This window comes from Artibeus jamaicensis, unplaced genomic scaffold (assembly GCF_021234435.1).
Source record: "Artibeus jamaicensis isolate MK-2021 breed Jamaican fruit bat unplaced genomic scaffold, CSHL_Jam_final contig_414, whole genome shotgun sequence".
NCBI lineage: Eukaryota > Metazoa > Chordata > Mammalia > Chiroptera > Phyllostomidae > Artibeus > Artibeus jamaicensis.
Genome location: NW_026521822.1, coordinates 5364493 through 5382740, shown reverse-complemented (window position 1 = coordinate 5382740; position 18248 = coordinate 5364493). Strand labels below are relative to the sequence as shown.

Genomic DNA, 18248 nt, shown 5'->3' with positions numbered 1-18248 from the left:
TTACCACATCTGGGCCAAAGAAATATAAAAGTGAGATCCCTATGCAAAAGGTAGGAAGAGGTGAGACAAGTCCTTTCCTTTGATTCCTCACTTCAGAGATGAACTGATGTCACTAAAAACACAGATGCTGAAGAGAGAATTCCTGAATTTAGGTTCTAGTTCTACCACTTCCCAGCAGTGGGAATATGTGTAGATTGTTTAAACTCTTTTTGCCTCCATTTCCTCATAGGCCGAACAGAGATAGCCACAGCACGGACCTTGCAGTATTGTTAAAGTTGCATTGCTAATCCATTACCTAGTGGTAAATGATATTTTTATTGAATCCCCTCTAAAAGAATCAGAATACATGCAGAAAGTGTTTTCATAGGCAAGGACCCATGCTCCAGGTCCATATCCCCTGTGAATTTGGAAATGCTTCAGCAGCTTCGAGGACCGATAGGACAGGCCTGTTATATATTTGTTTGCAAGGAGCCTTCCTAGGAACCTTATTAGAAGGTCAGTGACTTGGTATTTTGCAAATATCCTGCTCGACTAATGATTAATATCCTTCTTCAGAATTATGACCATAAATCTTTGTGAAACTGAAGGTTCTTTACTTAGCCAACAGGTATTTCAGATGGGAACAAACGTATCCCAAACAGAGAAGTATGCAAGATACATAAATTTCGTCTGTTGATAAAAGCTGCATAGGAGGGATAATTTTTTATTATAGCAATATGTTGTTTGGGTTCTCTTTTAGTTCCAGAGACCAAAGGGAGAAATGACAGGTAACCATAGGTTTGACTCCTGGCTCCACTACTTAATAGCTATGCATAAGATCTGTTTTTAGAAGACTTTTGTTAATGCCTAATACAAAATACTTTTCTTTTAAATTCTTGCAATTTTATTGCTCTCTGATTTCTGAGGCCAGGATCATTTTTAAAATTGCAAGAATTTAAAAGAAAAGTATTTAAGGACCCATGGACAAAGACAATGCAGGGGGCAGGGAGGACTGAATGTGGGAGGTGGGGGTAGGTAGGGCAGGGGAAAAGTAATTGAGGAAAAATTGGGACAACTATAACTGACCAACAATAAAAAATATATCCTGGCCTCAAGTCTAGCATTGTATGTAAACTCCCAGTCTATCTATTTTAGTTCCTTTTGATATCTTGCCTCTTTCTTCCATAGAGTTTATTTGGGATCATAGAGTCACAATGAAACTTCAGGGCATTCTCTTGCTGAGTTGTATTTCATTTTAGATTTTTTGAAATCCTAAATGTTTTTGAAATATGTTTTTCCAAAGTCCTTAGCATATACGGAGTTGGACAAAAGTAGGTTTATAGTTGTGAGTGTGTCAAGCACTGAGCTTATTTTTCTATTATTATTGATTAATTATTGTATTATTCTCCATACAAACAATTGTAAAGCTATTTTTGTCTACCCTTGTATATGACCATATCCAGCTTTCTTTTTCCTGATAATCACTGCTTCTAAGTGTGCAAAGTGGTTTCCACTTACTGAAAGTGGCTCTTAGAGGCCAAATTGGGGCTTGAAGTTTTCTCATTTTTTGAGGCTAGTGATCCCTAAGGCATCAATATATGTGACAACTTTTGTTTTAGGATCTCGGAGAAATAGCACTTTCAGTGAAGAAATTGGAGGAAAAAAGCAGAATAATCAAAGACTAATCAACATCTACTCTATCAAACAAGACTGAGCTCAAAGATCATGTAGTCCTATGAGAAAGCAGAGTCCAACAGAGACTGTAAGACTCTGAGTGGAGACACTCAGAAGTCTATGTGAGAGACTGCAGTACAGATTGGGAAAGAGACACTCCTTCACTTTATTATTGTCCACTGAGGCCCTCTGAGAGCCTGGGCAATCAAGGGCTGTGCATGGCAGTCTTATCCCCATAGAGAGTTTGGAAGCAAAGAATATCCTGCAGAAGGAACAGGAACAGAAGGATATGAGCAGATAAGTTCATTTTGGGCTCATGTTTTTTGTTGTTGTTGTTTTTGTTTTTTAGTTTTATTTTTTAATTACGGTGTACGCTCAATATTATTTGTATCAGTTTCACGTGTATGTATAGTGGTTAGATAACAATGTATTTTACAAAGTTCTCCTTGATATTTTTAGTACTCGCCAAGCACCATACATAGCTATTATATTATTGATTGTATTCCCTGTGCTGTACTTTACATTCTCATGGCTATTTTGTAAGTATCAATTTGTACTTCTCAATGCTTTCTTCTTTCTCACTGGGCTTGTGATTTTCAAGCAAAGTATTCATCTCCCTGGTGTACAATAAAGTTCTGCCTCTTGTTCTAACAATCGGATTCTTTGAATTAGGGTTTAACTTTATCTTGGGTTGCAATCTTGGATCACTCTTCCTCACACTCTAATGCCCACGAAGTCACATTTATTCTGCTTTTCTATGAACACATTTTATTACCCATGTTTTAAATATCGGTGTGTATTCATACCAAAGTCTCAAGCATTGCATCCCATTGCTTTACCAGTGTTTCAGCTGTGAAATAGTATGTGTCTTCTCTACCAGTAGTTAACATTCTATCCTCTAACCCCACCAACATACCTGTCTTCCTGCTCGCTATCTATGAGTCTGTCTCTGTTTGCTTGTTTGTTCATTTTTTTCATTAGATTCCACATATGAGTGAAACCATAAGGTATTTGTCTTTTTCTGACTTATTTACTTAGCATAATGTTCTCCAGGTCCATCAATATTATTGCAAAGGGTAAAATTTTCTTCTTTATTATGACCAAGTAGTATTCATCATATAAATGTCCTGTAGTTGTTTTATCCACTCATCTACTGATAGACACTTGAGGTGCTTTCACATGTTGGCAATTGTAAATAATGCTGCATGAACACAGGAGTGCTTGCATTCTTTTGAATTGGTGTTTTAGGGTCCTTCAGATATATTCCCAGAAGTGGGATTGCTGGGTCAAAAGGCAGATCCATTTTTAATTTTTGAAACATCTTTAAAGTGAGTCCTTCTGGTGCAGGATCTCCCTTTGGAGTGATGGAGCATCCTGCAACTAGATAGTGGTCGTGATGCTTGCATCCTGAATGCATGTCACACTTGAGAATGGCACAAATTTAAAATACAAAATATAACTTTTATTCATTATTTAAAATGAATTACATCATGGGGAAATGAAGGATAAGAAAAGAAAATACAAGGAAAAAAACCTAAAGAACCCCAAATAATAAAAAACTGAATCACACCATGGAGCAAAGAAAAACATAACAATGAAAGCAAATATAGGAAACAGGTCAAAGGATGAAGGTAAAACAAATTCAACAGGTTCAACAGGCTGCTCTAGAGCTGGTCCTGCTGCATTTTCCAGAGGCAGCCCCTCCCCTGTGGCAGGAACCAGAGCAGGTTCAGGGAGGGCTCCTCAGGCAGGGGTGGTGGGGCCTCAGTCAGGTCAGGAGATGCTGCACAGGCCAGCCCTGGCTCCACAGCTGCAGCTGGAGTGGTTGCTGCAGGTGGAATGACCACTGGAGGCAGACACGCCTCCTGGTCTGCCCCTGCATGGAGCTCCTGGGGATGTCTGACAGGTTTGATGCAGGACCTGGCTCTGCCTCCTGGGCTGGTGCTGAAGTTCCCAGAGGAGAAAAGAGCACCCAGGTGCCTGCATTTCCATGTGCCCCCCCCAACACAGAACACAGCCAGAGCCCAGGACCAACCACAGGATATCCTCCCCATGGGCAGTCCAGCACACAAGTGGTCTGAGGCTGCCCTTTTCTCCTGGCCAGCCTCTGTGGGTGCCCCCCATTTGTCTGATACTGACCCCTCCCAATAAGCTTGCATGAGCCTCCACCCCCATACTACCCCCTCCTCCCCCACCTTCTCACCCTGGGCTCTGCCTCCTGGGCTCCAGGTCATCTGGCCCTGTGTGTGCAACGTGGGCACTGTGCTCCAGGATGCAGTCCGAAATGGAAATGGTGAGCTGGCTGTGGAGCCCAGCAGCTTCCAGGATGGTGTCCTTCACAGGCTGTCTACCTGCCCTGGTTCCCCAGACCCCCAGGTGGCCACAGTCACCTTGGTCCTGCTCTGGCCCTTGGTGATGTGGCACACCTGCTCCTCACTGGTGGACACAGGGTGGGGGTCCTTGTCAACCAGCTGTTGTTCCTCCATGACCTGGGTGCCACTCTGCAATGACAGTGTTCGGTTCTGATCCAGTGACCTTAAGGCCTACCCAGCCCTAGTCTCTTAAGTCCTGCTGCTTCTACCCACTGGACCCTCGGCTCCCAGATCTGGCCCAGACCTGCATCTGCACAAACCTCCACCCAGGAGAAATGAGATTCACCTCAAGGGCCTGGGATAAACCACGGGCAGGGGTCACCACCCACAATCCATGTCCACTCAGCCTGTCCTGACCTCGGGTATGAACATGACCTGCCCACCAGGCTTCTGACCCAGCCTCCTTCAGCCAGCTCCTGCTGGTACACACCCTCCCCTACATTAGTCTCTTCCACATACACATGCGTGTACATACACATGAGGCATAGGGCTTCTCAGGTGGAATAGGAGAGGTGACCTGGCCCAAACAGAACAGCCCTGGGCCATCCCATGTTACCTCTGGGTCCCGCTGTGAAAATGCCCACAGGTGTCTGGGATGATTTTGGACCCAGTGGCAGCCACAGTGGAATATTATCATCACTGCCTCTTTGGGGGTCACAGCCTTGGGATATGAGCAGATAACATGAAAACATCCTGTCCAGTGTCAAAGTCTCCAACCAAAATGAGCTGGATAGGAGCAGGTTTAGAATGTGGCTGCCTGGTTACCAGGGTTCCAAGTTCTGTTGGGCTCTGTGGTCAGGAAGTGAGGTCACTGCTCAGTTTAACTCAGTGTATTGAGGTCACTGCCTGGGTCCTTCCTACCCCAAGCTTTCCCTCAGACAAGAGCAGTGACTTTAATTTTTTTGTGCAGTACTTCTTCTTTTAAAAAATATATTTTATTGATTATGCCATTACAGTTGTTCTATCTCCCCACTTCATTTCCTTCTACCCTGTACACCCCCTCCCCCACCATGCCCCCCTTTAGTTTATGACCACGTGTCTCAAGTTTAGATTCTATATTTTCCATACTAATCTTGTCCTCCCCCTATCTATTTTCTACCTACCATCTATGCTACTTATTCTCTGCACCTTCTCTTCCCTTCTCCATCTCCCACTCCACTATTGCTAACCCTCCATGTGATCTTCATTTCTATGGTTCTGCTCCTGATCTAGCTGTCCTCTTAGCTTGCTTTTGTTTTAGGTGTGGTTGTTAATAACTGTGAGTTTGCTGTCCTTTCACTGTTCATCTTTTTTATCTTCTTTTCCTTAGGTAAGTCCCTTTAACATTTCATATAATAAGGGCTTGGTGATGATGAACTCCTTGAATTTGATCTTATCTGAGAAGCACTTTATCTGCCCTTCCATTCTAAATGAAAGCTTTGCTGGATTGAGCAATCTTGGATGTAGGTTCTTGCCTTTCATGACTTGGAATACTTCTTTCCAGCCTCTTCTTGCCTGTAAGGTCTCTTTTGAGAAATCTGCTGACAGTCTGATGGGAACTCCTTTGTAGGTGACTGTCCCTCTATCTCTTGCTGCTTCTATGATTCTCTCCTTCATTTTAATCTTGGCTAATATAATTATGATGTGCCTTGGTGTGTTCTTTCTTGGGTCCAACTTCTTTGGGACTCTCTGAGCTTCCTGGATCTCCTGGAAGTCTATTTCCTTTGTCAGACTGGGGAAGTTCTTCTTTATTATTTGTTCAAATAAGGTTTCCACTCATGGCTGTTCCTCTTCCCCTTCTGGTACTCCTATAATTCGGATGTTGGAACGTTTAAAGATGTCCTGAAGGTTCCTAAGCCTCTCCTAATTTTTTTTTGAATTCTTGTGTCTTTATATTTTTCTGTTTGGTCATTTTTTTCCTCTTTCTGGTCCACTCCTTTGAGTCCCAGTTTCCTTTCCATTACTATTGGTTTCCTGTGCATTTCCATTCATTTCAATTAGTTTAGTTTTCATCTGATCCTCTAATTTGTGGCTAAAATCAACTAATTCTGTGAGCATCCAGATCACCAGTGTTTTGAAGTGTGCATCTGAAAGTTTGGCTATTTCTTCATCACTTAGATTTATTGGCTCAGGGGCTCTGAATTGTTCTTGAGCCATGTTTTGATCTGTTCGTGCCTGTTAGGTATGAGGAGCGGAGCCTTAGATGTTCACCAGGGTAGGGCTACCCAGGTCGCAGGTTTGTGATGCTGTATGTGGGGGCGGGGTCAGAGAGGGACAATGGTGGTCCCCTCTGCCGCTTCCCACCACTTGGGCCTGCATGGTCTGTCTCACCGCTCGCTCTTTCACCGGTTTATCTGCGCACAAATGTGTGACCGTGGTCAGCCCTCAGTGAGTCCACTACCTTGCACCCTCAGTGGGTCTGCCTGCTACTCCACACCTGGGATCCGCCCACTGCTGCAAGCGCACCTGGGTTGTGTACCCGGGTTGGTCCGGTGGATCTTTCCTGCCCAACCCCCCTCTTACTGGTTTGGCTGAAGGGTTCGTTGTTGTCAGACTTCTGTATAGTTCAGTTTTCTGTGGTTTGGCTGCATTTTTGATGCTAGAACTTTGTTGTTTTTAAACTTCATTGTGTGAGAAGGCACAGTACTTCCACCTATGCCTCCATCTTGGCGGAAGTCCTGTGCAGTATTTCTTATTATATTTTTTTATTTATGTTTATCCCTCTAAACCTCCCCCACCCACAGTTACCACACTATTGCCCACATCTGAGTTCTTTCATCTTTTTCTTCAATCTCTCCTTTAACAGTGGTCTTCAACATTTTTTTGTGCCAGGAAACGGATTTGTGAAAGACAATTTTCCAGGGACCTGGTGAAGGGTGTAGGGAGAGACTGGAGGTAGAGCTCAACTTCCATTGCTGGCTGCTGGCTGCCCTCACCTGCTGCTGTGTGGCCCAGATCCTAATAGGCCACAGACTGGTAGCAGTCCAAGGCCTGCAGGTTGGGGACCCCTGCTCTATAGCAACAAGTTTCTACCAGTGTGCTGCAAGAATTTTAAAATATGCAATACTTGACTATGTAGTTAGGGGCACTCATGTCTTTTCCTTTAGATTGTGAAATTAAAAAATGACAACTCCCAACACAGTAATATCTGCCTGGTGTGAGTGAATCAAAATTATACCTATTTTTTTGTCAGACTGGCAAAACATGTATTTTTGGTGTGCCACAGAATTTTAGTAATTGGTTTATGTATGTCATAAGATGAAAAGTTTAAAAATTACTCCTTTATAGTAATTAGATGATGCTTGTTACTATTATTTTTTTAATTTTTTGCATTTCTTAATTCTTTTGAAAAGTATAGCTGCTTTTTGTGAAAACAACTTCTTTTATCCAAAACTGATTATTGTTTTATTATGATTGAAACCTAAGATATTGATCAAAAATATATATCTCATTCTTTGATACCATCTATAGAGCTAGTTAATTATCTTTTATTTTGCCCTTTCTTATAAAATTCCAAACTTTAATGGCATAGGCAAACATTAACTGTATATTTAGTCTCTAAACCTTCTGCCTGATTTCATAGGTATCTCTCAGATTTTTGTTGATGTAATCCTCAACAAAAGGTAATGTTCCATTACCTCCCAGCTTTGTATTTAACCTTCTTTATACCACAACAGTGGGAAGACTGCAAAATACATTTTACAACATCCCTCTCCAGCTGGCATCCAATGGGAGGTAGGAAATGGAAACCTGTATTCAAGAAGAAGCTCTTTTCATGGTTTCTGCTCACATCTGTGGTAGGAACAATAGCATCAAGCACAGCAGCAGCAACAGCAGCAGCAGCAGTGTAGTGACAGAGGTGGTCACAATGGTAATATGAGCAGTTCTGGAAAAAACACAGAAGCAAAGGTGGCTGGTGACCTGTGGGTCCCAAGTCCCTGCTCAAGCAGCACTGCCCCAGCAGAAGCATCTCAGAGGTAAAGTGTTCATGGACCCTGGGTGAAATCATTTTCCCTTTTGTTTTCCAGATCCAGGTATGATCATATTTGAGTGTAATTGTCAATCTTTGGATCATCTTACCTTTCTTGTTTTGCTTCTCTAGCCCATTCCAATACTTTTGTAGGAGATTCCTTATATCATACTCCCTCTCTGTGGGGAACACCTAGATCTATTTTCGTTTTTCTGATTGGTCAGGGTTGGATGCACGCTGTTATGAATCAGCATCTGTGCGTAACAGTCAGCATATGTGGTATGCTCCAGAATGCATTTCATCACATCCTGGAAAAACATTCAAGGAAGACTCCATTGACAATGCCAACTCTGCATTTAACTTTTCTTTGTCTCTCAGTAGTGACTCACCAAACTCTCAGATCCAGTGAGAGTTTTTGTGGTATTCACTAGCACTTATATACTCTTGTTTGTGCTGTTTATTGTCCAGAATATTTGCATTTAAATAATTGAAAAAAAATCAAACTGTTTGTGTCTGTTGGGTTCTTTCTTTCTTCTTTAAGCTATTCATAACCCTTATCTTCCTGTGTTTTCCTTCCTCTAAGCCTTCCAAAAATTTTTAATTTGTGGTTTTCTTTTGACATTTTTTCCCATTTTTTCTAAAACCTTTTCATCTTTGCAGATAAAGTTGGCATTCAGAAAGAGATTTCTCAAGAAAAAAAGGAAGTCTCTAATAATAATGCTAGCCCAGAGGAAGGGATAAGATTGCTCTCATGAACCAGGTTAAAATGTGAGATGTACACTAATGACATCAGTGTGGCAAGAACATTGTGTCATAGGTTCATTATCATGATATATAACCTCTGCCCAAGATTAAATATGGAAAATATCATACTCCTCTAAAACTAAGAGAGAACATTATCTTGAACTATGTAACAATCCCATAGTTCACCACAGTCAAATTGATGCCTGCACCTCTATGTTCAGCTTCCTTCATCATTCTGAGCAATGGGGATGGGGGCTACTGACTCCAAACCTGGGAACTATTCATGTGATGGCCTGTTGTTCCAAAGGATTGCTTGACCTTTAACATTCACCCCCTCTGTTTTCATGTACTTTCCTCTGCTGTGTTGTATTATATCATACAACACAGATATGATAAATTTAGAAGTTGACACTTGAGTAGACACAATCTGGAAAAGAAAAAGATTAAACGGTTCAGTTGAATGTAGTCCAGAAGCAGGAGAAGGCATGAGGCCAAATTCTCCCAGCTCTTTGTTTAATCACATGATGTTGCTTGGATATCAGCTCATCAACAGATTGGATTTTCACCCCACCACTGCAAGAAGAAAGAGACCTTGTAAAAAATTAATGGAATATGAATGGGTGCTTTTTAAAAAAAGAGAGACTGCAACACAGGGTAAGTTTCTTTTAAGCACACATGTCTTTATGTTTCAGATATGTTATTTTGTAAATTTTTCCTCCTGAATTATCTACCTAAGCATTTTAATCAAACTGTATCAGGTGCAGACCACTTGAATAAGTAAGATGGATTTTCTCAGCACACATAAATTGTTGCCACAAGAAATATCATCAGTCATTTGTTATGCTGTTTTAGGAAAGAAAAAATCTTTCCAGCCTTGAAGAATATTTATGCTCTGCTCTACAGATCTGGAAAATGGGAGAAGAGATATTAAGATGATTTGAGTACAGGATAGAGTTTGGCTTCCATCACAGAGAATATTAAAAGAGTACGTCTTGGTTGGTGTGGTTTCTGGAGTGCATGTTGAAGGAAAACAGTATTAAATATTTATAGTTTATTTTATAAGTTTATATCATGGGAACAGGATACATGGAGGTGCTGACTGATGTTTCCCTAACACATTTCTCTTTTGGAACATTTGAGCTTGGGCTCTGTGAACTCAGAACCAGAGTTTTCTCACATGTTAAAGTGTTTCTTACATGTGTTTTCGTTGTGCACTTGTACACATATGTGTGCATGAACATAATGACAGAGGAGAAGAGCATAAAGATTGTTCTGTGTTCATAATCTCAGTTAATCAAGCAACCTGATAAGATAGGCATTGTTTCCAAGAGCAAAGCTGTGAATGGAGGGGAATATGCTGGGGGTTCTCATTCTGTGTCTCTCAACCTTATTCCAATATGTCTATTCTTCTTTGATTGTTAATTTTTTAAATTATTATATACATCTCAGATTCTAAACCCTAAATTACATGGAGAGAAGATTTACTCATAAGCAGGTGTGACTTCATTTTGTATCTTTGCAGGAAAGTGGCAAAAATGTGGCTAGATTTAATAGTTGCTTTTTTTAGTATAGAGCTATAAAACTGCAAATCTATATGTGTAAGAAATGGAGAATGAAGTAAAAGTATACTATAGTGTCACTAAAAGACATATTTTAATGGATATTTAATAAGCTGGAAAAATACACAACACATAGACTATGATTGCTCTTCTCTCAAATCACACACAATGTACGCAGAAAATTAATAAAAAGAAATCAGTCAAATGCTAACAATAGTAATGGAAAGTTAGGTTATGGTTGATGTGTTATTTTATTTAATTTTTAATTTTTTTGAATTTTTCATAATGAAACCTATTAATTTTAGAATCAGAGAAGATACTAAATGTTTTTTAAAATTATCAAGTAGCAGCTGTTGTGACATTATATGGCTCTATGACCCATGTCTTCCAAACACAGTGTTCAGCAGAGAGACATGGGGCTCTGAATTATTCCTCCCATAAAAAAGGATGAGAACAGGGGAAAGCACAGAACTAAGCGGTGTGGTGAAATCCACTTACTTGGAAACCTGTGAGAAAATTTCTTATCCCTGGAAACAAATAACATGCATTTATTTGTTTATTTGCTTGCTTACTTAATTACTTAGGTACATTCCTAAAATTTGTTGAGCAAAATGCAATTTTATGCTATTTTTTGTTGTTCCTTGGAGATACAGGATAAAGAATGGGAGAAAAACAGAAAAGACAACAAAGGCTTCAGACTATTACACAGATTCCTTGCATTCGAGTGCCTCCATCTGCTGACATGACATTACTGAAGGTGCAGCATGTTATTCACAGATGAAGAGGCCTTGTCTGTGTCTCCCTCAAGGCTTGAGAAATCTTCATGTCTTTGTTCACCCAGCAGTAGCAAGAACAATGGGCCCAGTGTAGGCCCTCCCTGAATGTTGCCAGTGTGTGTGGGAGAGTGAATGAGTGTGGATTATCTATTTCTACACCCACAGCAGTGGTGGGAAGCTCACTGACTGACCACACTCTGATTCTCTGCTACAAAGCTGTTAGCTCCTTTCAGTCAAAATTAGTTCAAGCCATTCGCATAAATACTCTGTAAAAGTTTCAGTATCCTGCCATCCCGCTCAAGGAAGAATGAACAACTAAATAAGAGTATTAGAAATGTTACTGTTACTTCTTATTTTGGAAGTTGACAGTTCTACTAAGGAAAAGATGTAGACTTTTTGTTCTTATTTAACAAAACCATAACTTTTATGGTTTTATCTAATATAATGGAAACTCCCATTGCATTTTAGAGCTCTGCTTTTGAAATTGGCCTGGAATTTTCACATTATATCTTTCTCAGTCATTTGAAAAGGCTTAATCAGGAATTAATTTTCTTCAAATATATTATCTTTTAAAAGATGTAACTCAGTAATTGTAAAGCTGAGATGATGTCTCAAATTTTGAAGCACTAGGCTTTGCCGCTTTTACTCTGTATATATTTTTTAAGTTTAAGATCTCTAGGCTTAAAAAAAAAACTGGTTTACATATTTCATCTCCAAACAAAATTTCTAACAGATAAAAGTCATTTTTATAAATATTTACTTTAAGTTTAGATTTATTACATACTTACCAAGTAGTTTTAAAATTCTGTCATTGTTTTGAATTTTCTGGCCTGGGATAAACTTATTTTATCTTTATTTTTACAGAATGTTGATGCCACTATCTCAGTTTCCTCATCTGCATACAATAAATACTTAAGAAATATTAGGTATAGGCCCTGGCTGGTGTGGCTCAGTGGTTTGAACACTGGCCTTTGAACCAAAGTTTTGTTGGTTCTATTCCCAGTCAGGGCACATGTCTAGTTGTGGGCCAGGTTCCCAGTAGGGGGTGCATGAGAGGCAACCACACACTGATGTTTCTCTCTCTCTCCCATCCTTACCCTCTGTCCAAAAATAAATAAATAAATAAATACAACTTTGGGGAAAAAAGTTCATAGGAATTTTTTTTAAAAACTATTAAGTATATAATAGTAATTTAACTCCACAACTCCTTTCTTAGCCTTACTTTTTATTGTTGACCCTATTACATTGTTCCCATTTCCCACTCTCTTTTGCTCACCTCCATCCAGTCCCCACTCTCCCCTCCACTCTGGCCATCACCACACTGTTGTCTGTGTCTATGGGTTATGCATAAATGCTTTTCGGCTAATCCCTTTGTTATTGGATGAGGTCTGGGCCAGAGTGGGTCTGCCTTGGACCCACTAGTAATGTGTGGGTTCTCGACCTTGTGTAGGGAAGATTTTACAAAATAAGTCCAGTTGATTTTGAGAGGACGTTTATTAAAGCTGGGGATAGCGAAATACAGAAGGACATAAGATAGATGAAGAAACAGGAGGGAGACTAGGTGGGTCTTCGGCTCTCTAAGAAATAGCAGTCACAGTAAAAGAAGTGAGCTCCCTGAGAAGTCAGAGAAAAAGGGGTCCTTAGAGCAGGTTCAGGGAGTTAGCCAGGATGAGCTGCCACTGCCCATTTTTTCTTCCCTGGTTGCATGTTTCCTGGGATCCCTTAAAGTTTGGGAGATGCAGGCCTGTAGGGGAAGAAGTAGGGGAAGGGAAAGGTGCTGGGTCCTCCAGGGAGGGAAAGTGTGAAGTGGATTGTTTGTCTTGAGGCTTTTTATCTTTCCTTGGAAGCAGCAGGAATTTTAGGGGAGATCTCAGGGGAAGGCTCTTAACAGAATATTCATTAGATTTCCAGATGTGTCCTTCAACTTGTTCATCAAAACGTGTGTATAGAGGGGTCAGGGTTATTTTTCTGGTTAGTTTTATTTTTAAAAAACATTACTAGTGAACCTTGAGGAGGAACATCATTGAGGAGGGATGGGGACCAAGGCTGTTCTGCCCTGGGACAGTCTGGAGTGTGTAAACCACTTGCTCCTAACTGTCCTTAGGGAAGATAAAGCCTTGTGATTCATTAGCTGGCTGTAAGTTGCTAAAATTGCTAGGTCTTGTTTAATTATTTTGCTTCAATTTCCCTTATTATACTTATCTAGGAATTTCCCTAGCTTTTTGCTGTCCTGCCTCATCTTCATTTTTTTTTCATCTAGTCCCCACCTCCCTTCTCCCCTCTGACAGGGGTCAGTCTGTTCCTGCGTCCATTACTCTGTTTCTATTTTGTCAGTTTACTTTTTTCATTAGATTCCACATACAAGCGAGACTGCATGATGTTTGTTTGTCCATGACTGGGAGCCTAGGTCCTTTTTGTTTCTCCCTAGCATAGATGACAGCCTTCCAAATTATCTCCACACCAATGGTCCATTTTCCTGTGAGCTCTTTCTCCATGCAAAATCTTTCTAAAATGCAAATCTGGTCAGCTTAAATGTGTAACATTTTGGGCTTGATAATTCTTTGTTGTAAGAACTGGATGCTGTCTCATGCACTGTAGGGTGTTCAGCAGCATCACTGGCCTCTTTCCACCAAATACCAGTAGCATTCTTCCTCCCTCTCACCATTTGTGACAATTAAAGATTTCCCCAAGACATTGCCAAATGTCTCTTGAGGGTCAAAATCACACTGTTGAGAAGCACTGCCTTAAATAAAGACCATCAATGGATCCTTATTAAAAAGGGTAATCTTTAAATTCTTAACCTGGCATGAAGTTGTGTACGACCTCCCCTGTTTAATGCTACAGCCTTTTCTAGTTCAAACTCCATGTTCTGATTAAAGTTTAAAAAAAAGTCTGCTTCCCAATATATCTGGACATGTTGTGCCTATAAAAGAAATTGTACTGCTTTCTACCTTCTTTGTCTTCCGCTTTTGTGGTTCTCCAGTTCTAGCATTCATGTTTCAGAATCACCTGGAGGACTTGTTAAAACTCAGAGTGCTGGACCCCACCCAGAGTTTTTGATTCTGTAGGTCTAGGGTGGAGCCTGATAATTTGCATTTCAAACAAGTACCAGGTGATGCTGATGCCTTTTAGAACCAGAATTCTAATCTCTTAAGGACTTCCTATTCACCTGTAAGTCTACTGGTGTTGATCATCTCACTTAAGGAGTTTCCTTGACTGTGCAGGCAGAGTTTATTTTCCTTCTGTTGAACCTCTACCATATTATGTCTGTTCATCTACCTATCCCCCATGCTTACCGACACCCTTCCGCAGAAAGTTCTGTCCTACCCTGCCTGACCTACATTGCCCACAACTGTAACATGGGGAGAAATGAGGAAACAAGCATAGAGCTCCAAACACAATGTCTGGAGCATGGTAAATGCTCAGGAATACAAGTATTCCTTTTGTGAGGAAACCATGCCTCTGAGTTTATGCAGTCAGCAAGGGGCTGAGTATGCCATGCAGAGGCCTGGCACTTCTAGACCTGGGTAGATCCTCACAACCTGCCTTTCTCAACAAGGACTATAAGAGATCAATAAAAACTAAAAATCCTTGGATCTCCCTCTGCCCAAAACTTTGACGTACTGAGCTAGAATCCTTTCCTTAGACATTTCACCTTTATACAGACCAGTGAGATTGTTTAAGTAACCTAAGGAAGACAACTACCCAATTGTTGTTTTCCAATTGATATATATATAGTGTATATATTATATATGTGATATATAATGTATATATTATAGAGAGAGAGCAAGAAAAAGAAAAGAGGGAGAGAAGCATCTTACTTAAGGGGAAGTCAGCTTTGAATACATGACACTCTTAATTCAGTAAACTCCACCAATTCATCAGTATCACTTGCTGTGTTCTGACAGGACCTAACCAGAGGGCAGCAGCGCTACTTTTACAGCATCATGAGGATTTACAACTCCAGGCCCCAGTGGGAGGCCCTGCAGACCCGATATATTCACAGCCTTCAGCACCAGCAGCTGCTTGGTGAGTTTAACTACCTGACCTGGACCAAGCACCTCAAGAAAAGACTTGTTCACTGAAGCCAGAAGTCAAGTCTCCTGATAAAAATTCAAGTAGAATGCCCTCTGCCAACAAGCTGTTTTAGCAATGTGGTTGGCAGGCCGACTTTAAAAATAATTACTCCTGACAACAGAAAGGAAGGTTTTATGGGTAAATTAAGAGGGTTTAAAGAAACTGGAGGGTGAATTGTTGTAAAATATCAACAGCTCTCAGATTTACAGGAACTTGATGTGATAGAAACAGCCATGGCCTCAAGCAGATGGTCTAAGCTAAAAACCACAGCTCAGCCCCTTGCTGATTGCATAAACTCAGAGACATGGTTTCCTCACAAAAGGAATACTTGTATTCCTGAGCATTTACCATGTTCCAGACATTGTGTTTGGAGTCCTATGCTTGCTTTCTCATTTCTCCCCATGTTACAGTTGTGGGCAATGTAGGTCAGGCAGGTATATAACCCGACCAAGCTTGCACAGGTAGTAAATGTCAGTTAGGACCATCACCTGCAAAGATCGTGCACTTTCTTTCCCATGCCCCAATGTCTCTCTTCTCCTATGAACTTCATGGGATTTTATGAAGCATAAATGAAATAATGGTTCTGAAAAACCTTCATAGATCATAAGTCACAACCTACAAAAAGATATAATTGTTGTTAAATCTCTTTTCTTTCAAAAATGTTTTCAGTCTTCAGCTCCTCTCTATTACACTCTTGTAACTCCCATAGAACTTTATTTATTATTATTTTTTCTAAACTACTCACTTCGCACTAGCACATCTACTTATACTATTGTTTCTGTATTTGCACAGAAGGAAAACATGTCTTCTGCAAGTGTTTAATAAGAAAAACAGTAACAGTAGTTATCTGTTATTATGTCTTCCTAGGTTTCAGCAATTAGTCTAAGTACTTTGCTTGTATTTGCATGTACTGTCTTATTAAAACTCAAACATGTCTACATGGTAGATGCCTTTATAACCCACATTTTACAGAAGATAAAATTGAGACATGATAAGTTAAATAACTTGACTAGGGTCATGTAACTAGTAAATAGCAGAGCTTTGTTTGCAGAATAAAATTGCTTAGAAGTCAATGAACCTAGAAGCAGAATATTCAATGTTTAGTACACATAAAATACAACTGTGTATGTTATTAAAATGTAGATTTCCAGGCCTAACTTTTTGAATTTATGATTCAAAGATATCTGGAGTAGAACCAGAAATCTGCATTTTTAAAAAGTATCATGAAAAGCGGTCTTAGCCAGATGATTGTGTAGGTGATCTGCAGACTACTTTAATAACACAGAGAGACTGAATATATCTGCTTCTGGTCTGAAGAATATTTTGATACTAATAAACAATTCAGATGAAGATTCTTCATGGCTCAAGCCCCTCTCCAAATGATCTGTCATGATAATCAATGGCTATGTATTTATTAATTTACTGAATGATTGATGCAAAAGAAGAAATATACTTCCTGTCTTCAAAAAATCATAAAAATCTGGGTGTGCTAAACAATTGTCTCAATTGTGCTGAACAATTGAGCTAAAAATTTTCTTTTATCCTGTAGAGTAGAAGAAATTTTGTGAATCTGAATATTTCCAGTGTTTTTTGCTTATTTGTTTTGTAAAACTATTGACCTTAACATCTCTCTTATTTCTTTCCCCTAGGTTATATTACTCAGCAGGAGGCCTTGGCTTGTACTGCTGTACTTAGAGATTTAACCAAGAAAGCCTCAGCCAAGGAAGCTCTGCAAAGAACCATTCCCTGGAGGGCTTCAGCCATGACAAGAACATGGCTGCCAGCACTCCCAGTGTCTGTGGTTCAACCCAGAGCCAAAAGTGCAAGGCTCCGATCCACAGGAGCCAAGACTTGGCACAAGATCTAAAACAGGCAGTGTGTTCATGGACTCCTAGCATCTAGTGAATACTGAGTATATATTTGTAAATGAGCATAAATAAATCTTGTAATATAAACCCACAAGTAGAAATCATCTTTCTCCTATGCATATAAATTTTACCAACAAAAACACATTGAGAATTCCTTTTACTTGACATATCTATAGAGTAAAATGACTTTTGAAGCATTCAAAGTAAAAGTTTCCTTTGAGTTAAAACCTCCTAGAGAAGTCCCAAAAACAGTGAAAAGGGAAAAGTAATCAGAGGTTGCCAGGTTCTCTATCACCGGGTGACCATCCCTGAAAAGCTACCTATTGCATGTATTGAAAATACCCTAAACAACACAGAGTTAACACTCAGCATGCAGGATTCCTGAAGCCATATCTTCTCAGCTACACTGGGACTATAAATTTTCATGTCTCCCTTCCTCTCTTTTTTCCCATCAAGCAATAGCCGTCAACTTGGCCCCAAATCTGGTTCTCATCTGACTCAACAATTCTTTTGTGTAATCTTGAAACTTGAAATTATCAACCCACAACAGCTAAGTTCATTCTACATTCTGCAATTAACCTTGATGTGGGTAAAAGAATTCATGCAAATACCCCACACCCCTGGTAAGTGGAGGTACACTCTCAGCAGAACAAGAAATAGCCCCTGAAAACTAATTACAAGTCTAATCTTTCAGTGGCCTTGATGGTTTTAAGTAAAGCACACAAAACTATGTGAACAAGCAAAAGATGAGATAAAAGCTGATTCTTTGAAAAGATAAACCAGGCTCATTGAGAAAAAAGTGAGAGAAGACCTAAATAAATCAAATCAAAAGTAAAAGAGAAATTAATGACACCACAGAAATACAAAGGTTTGAAAGAAAATATGAACAGCTATCTATATGCCAAAAAACTGTACAATGTGGGTGAAATGGATAAATTTCTAATATTATACAGTCTTCCAAAACTGAATTTTAAAAATCAGAAAATCTTATTAGACTGATTACACCTAATTAAATTAAAGCACTAATAATAATAACATTAAAAAACTACCAACGAACAAAAGCCCTGTATCAGATGGCTTCTCAGGTTAATTTTACCAAACATTGAAAGAAGAACTAACACATATCCCTCTCAAACTATTTCAAAAAAACTCAAGAGGAGAGAAGACTCTCAAGCTCATGTTATGAGACCAGCATTATCCTAATTCAAAACCAGATAAATATACAAGGGAAGAAAATTATAATCCAGTAT

General features: G+C 39.8%; 1 protein-coding gene across 1 annotated transcript; it reads left to right on the top strand.

Moving 5' to 3' along the window:
* Nucleotides 1-10938: 10938 nt before the first annotated feature.
* Nucleotides 10939-16997, top strand: FAM216B (family with sequence similarity 216 member B). The gene is made up of 3 exons (XM_037143758.2): nucleotides 10939-11034; nucleotides 14962-15082; nucleotides 16780-16997. Exons 1-3 carry the CDS (start codon nucleotides 10939-10941, stop codon nucleotides 16995-16997), a joined length of 435 nt encoding a protein of 144 aa, XP_036999653.2.
* Nucleotides 16998-18248: the final 1251 nt, after the last annotated feature.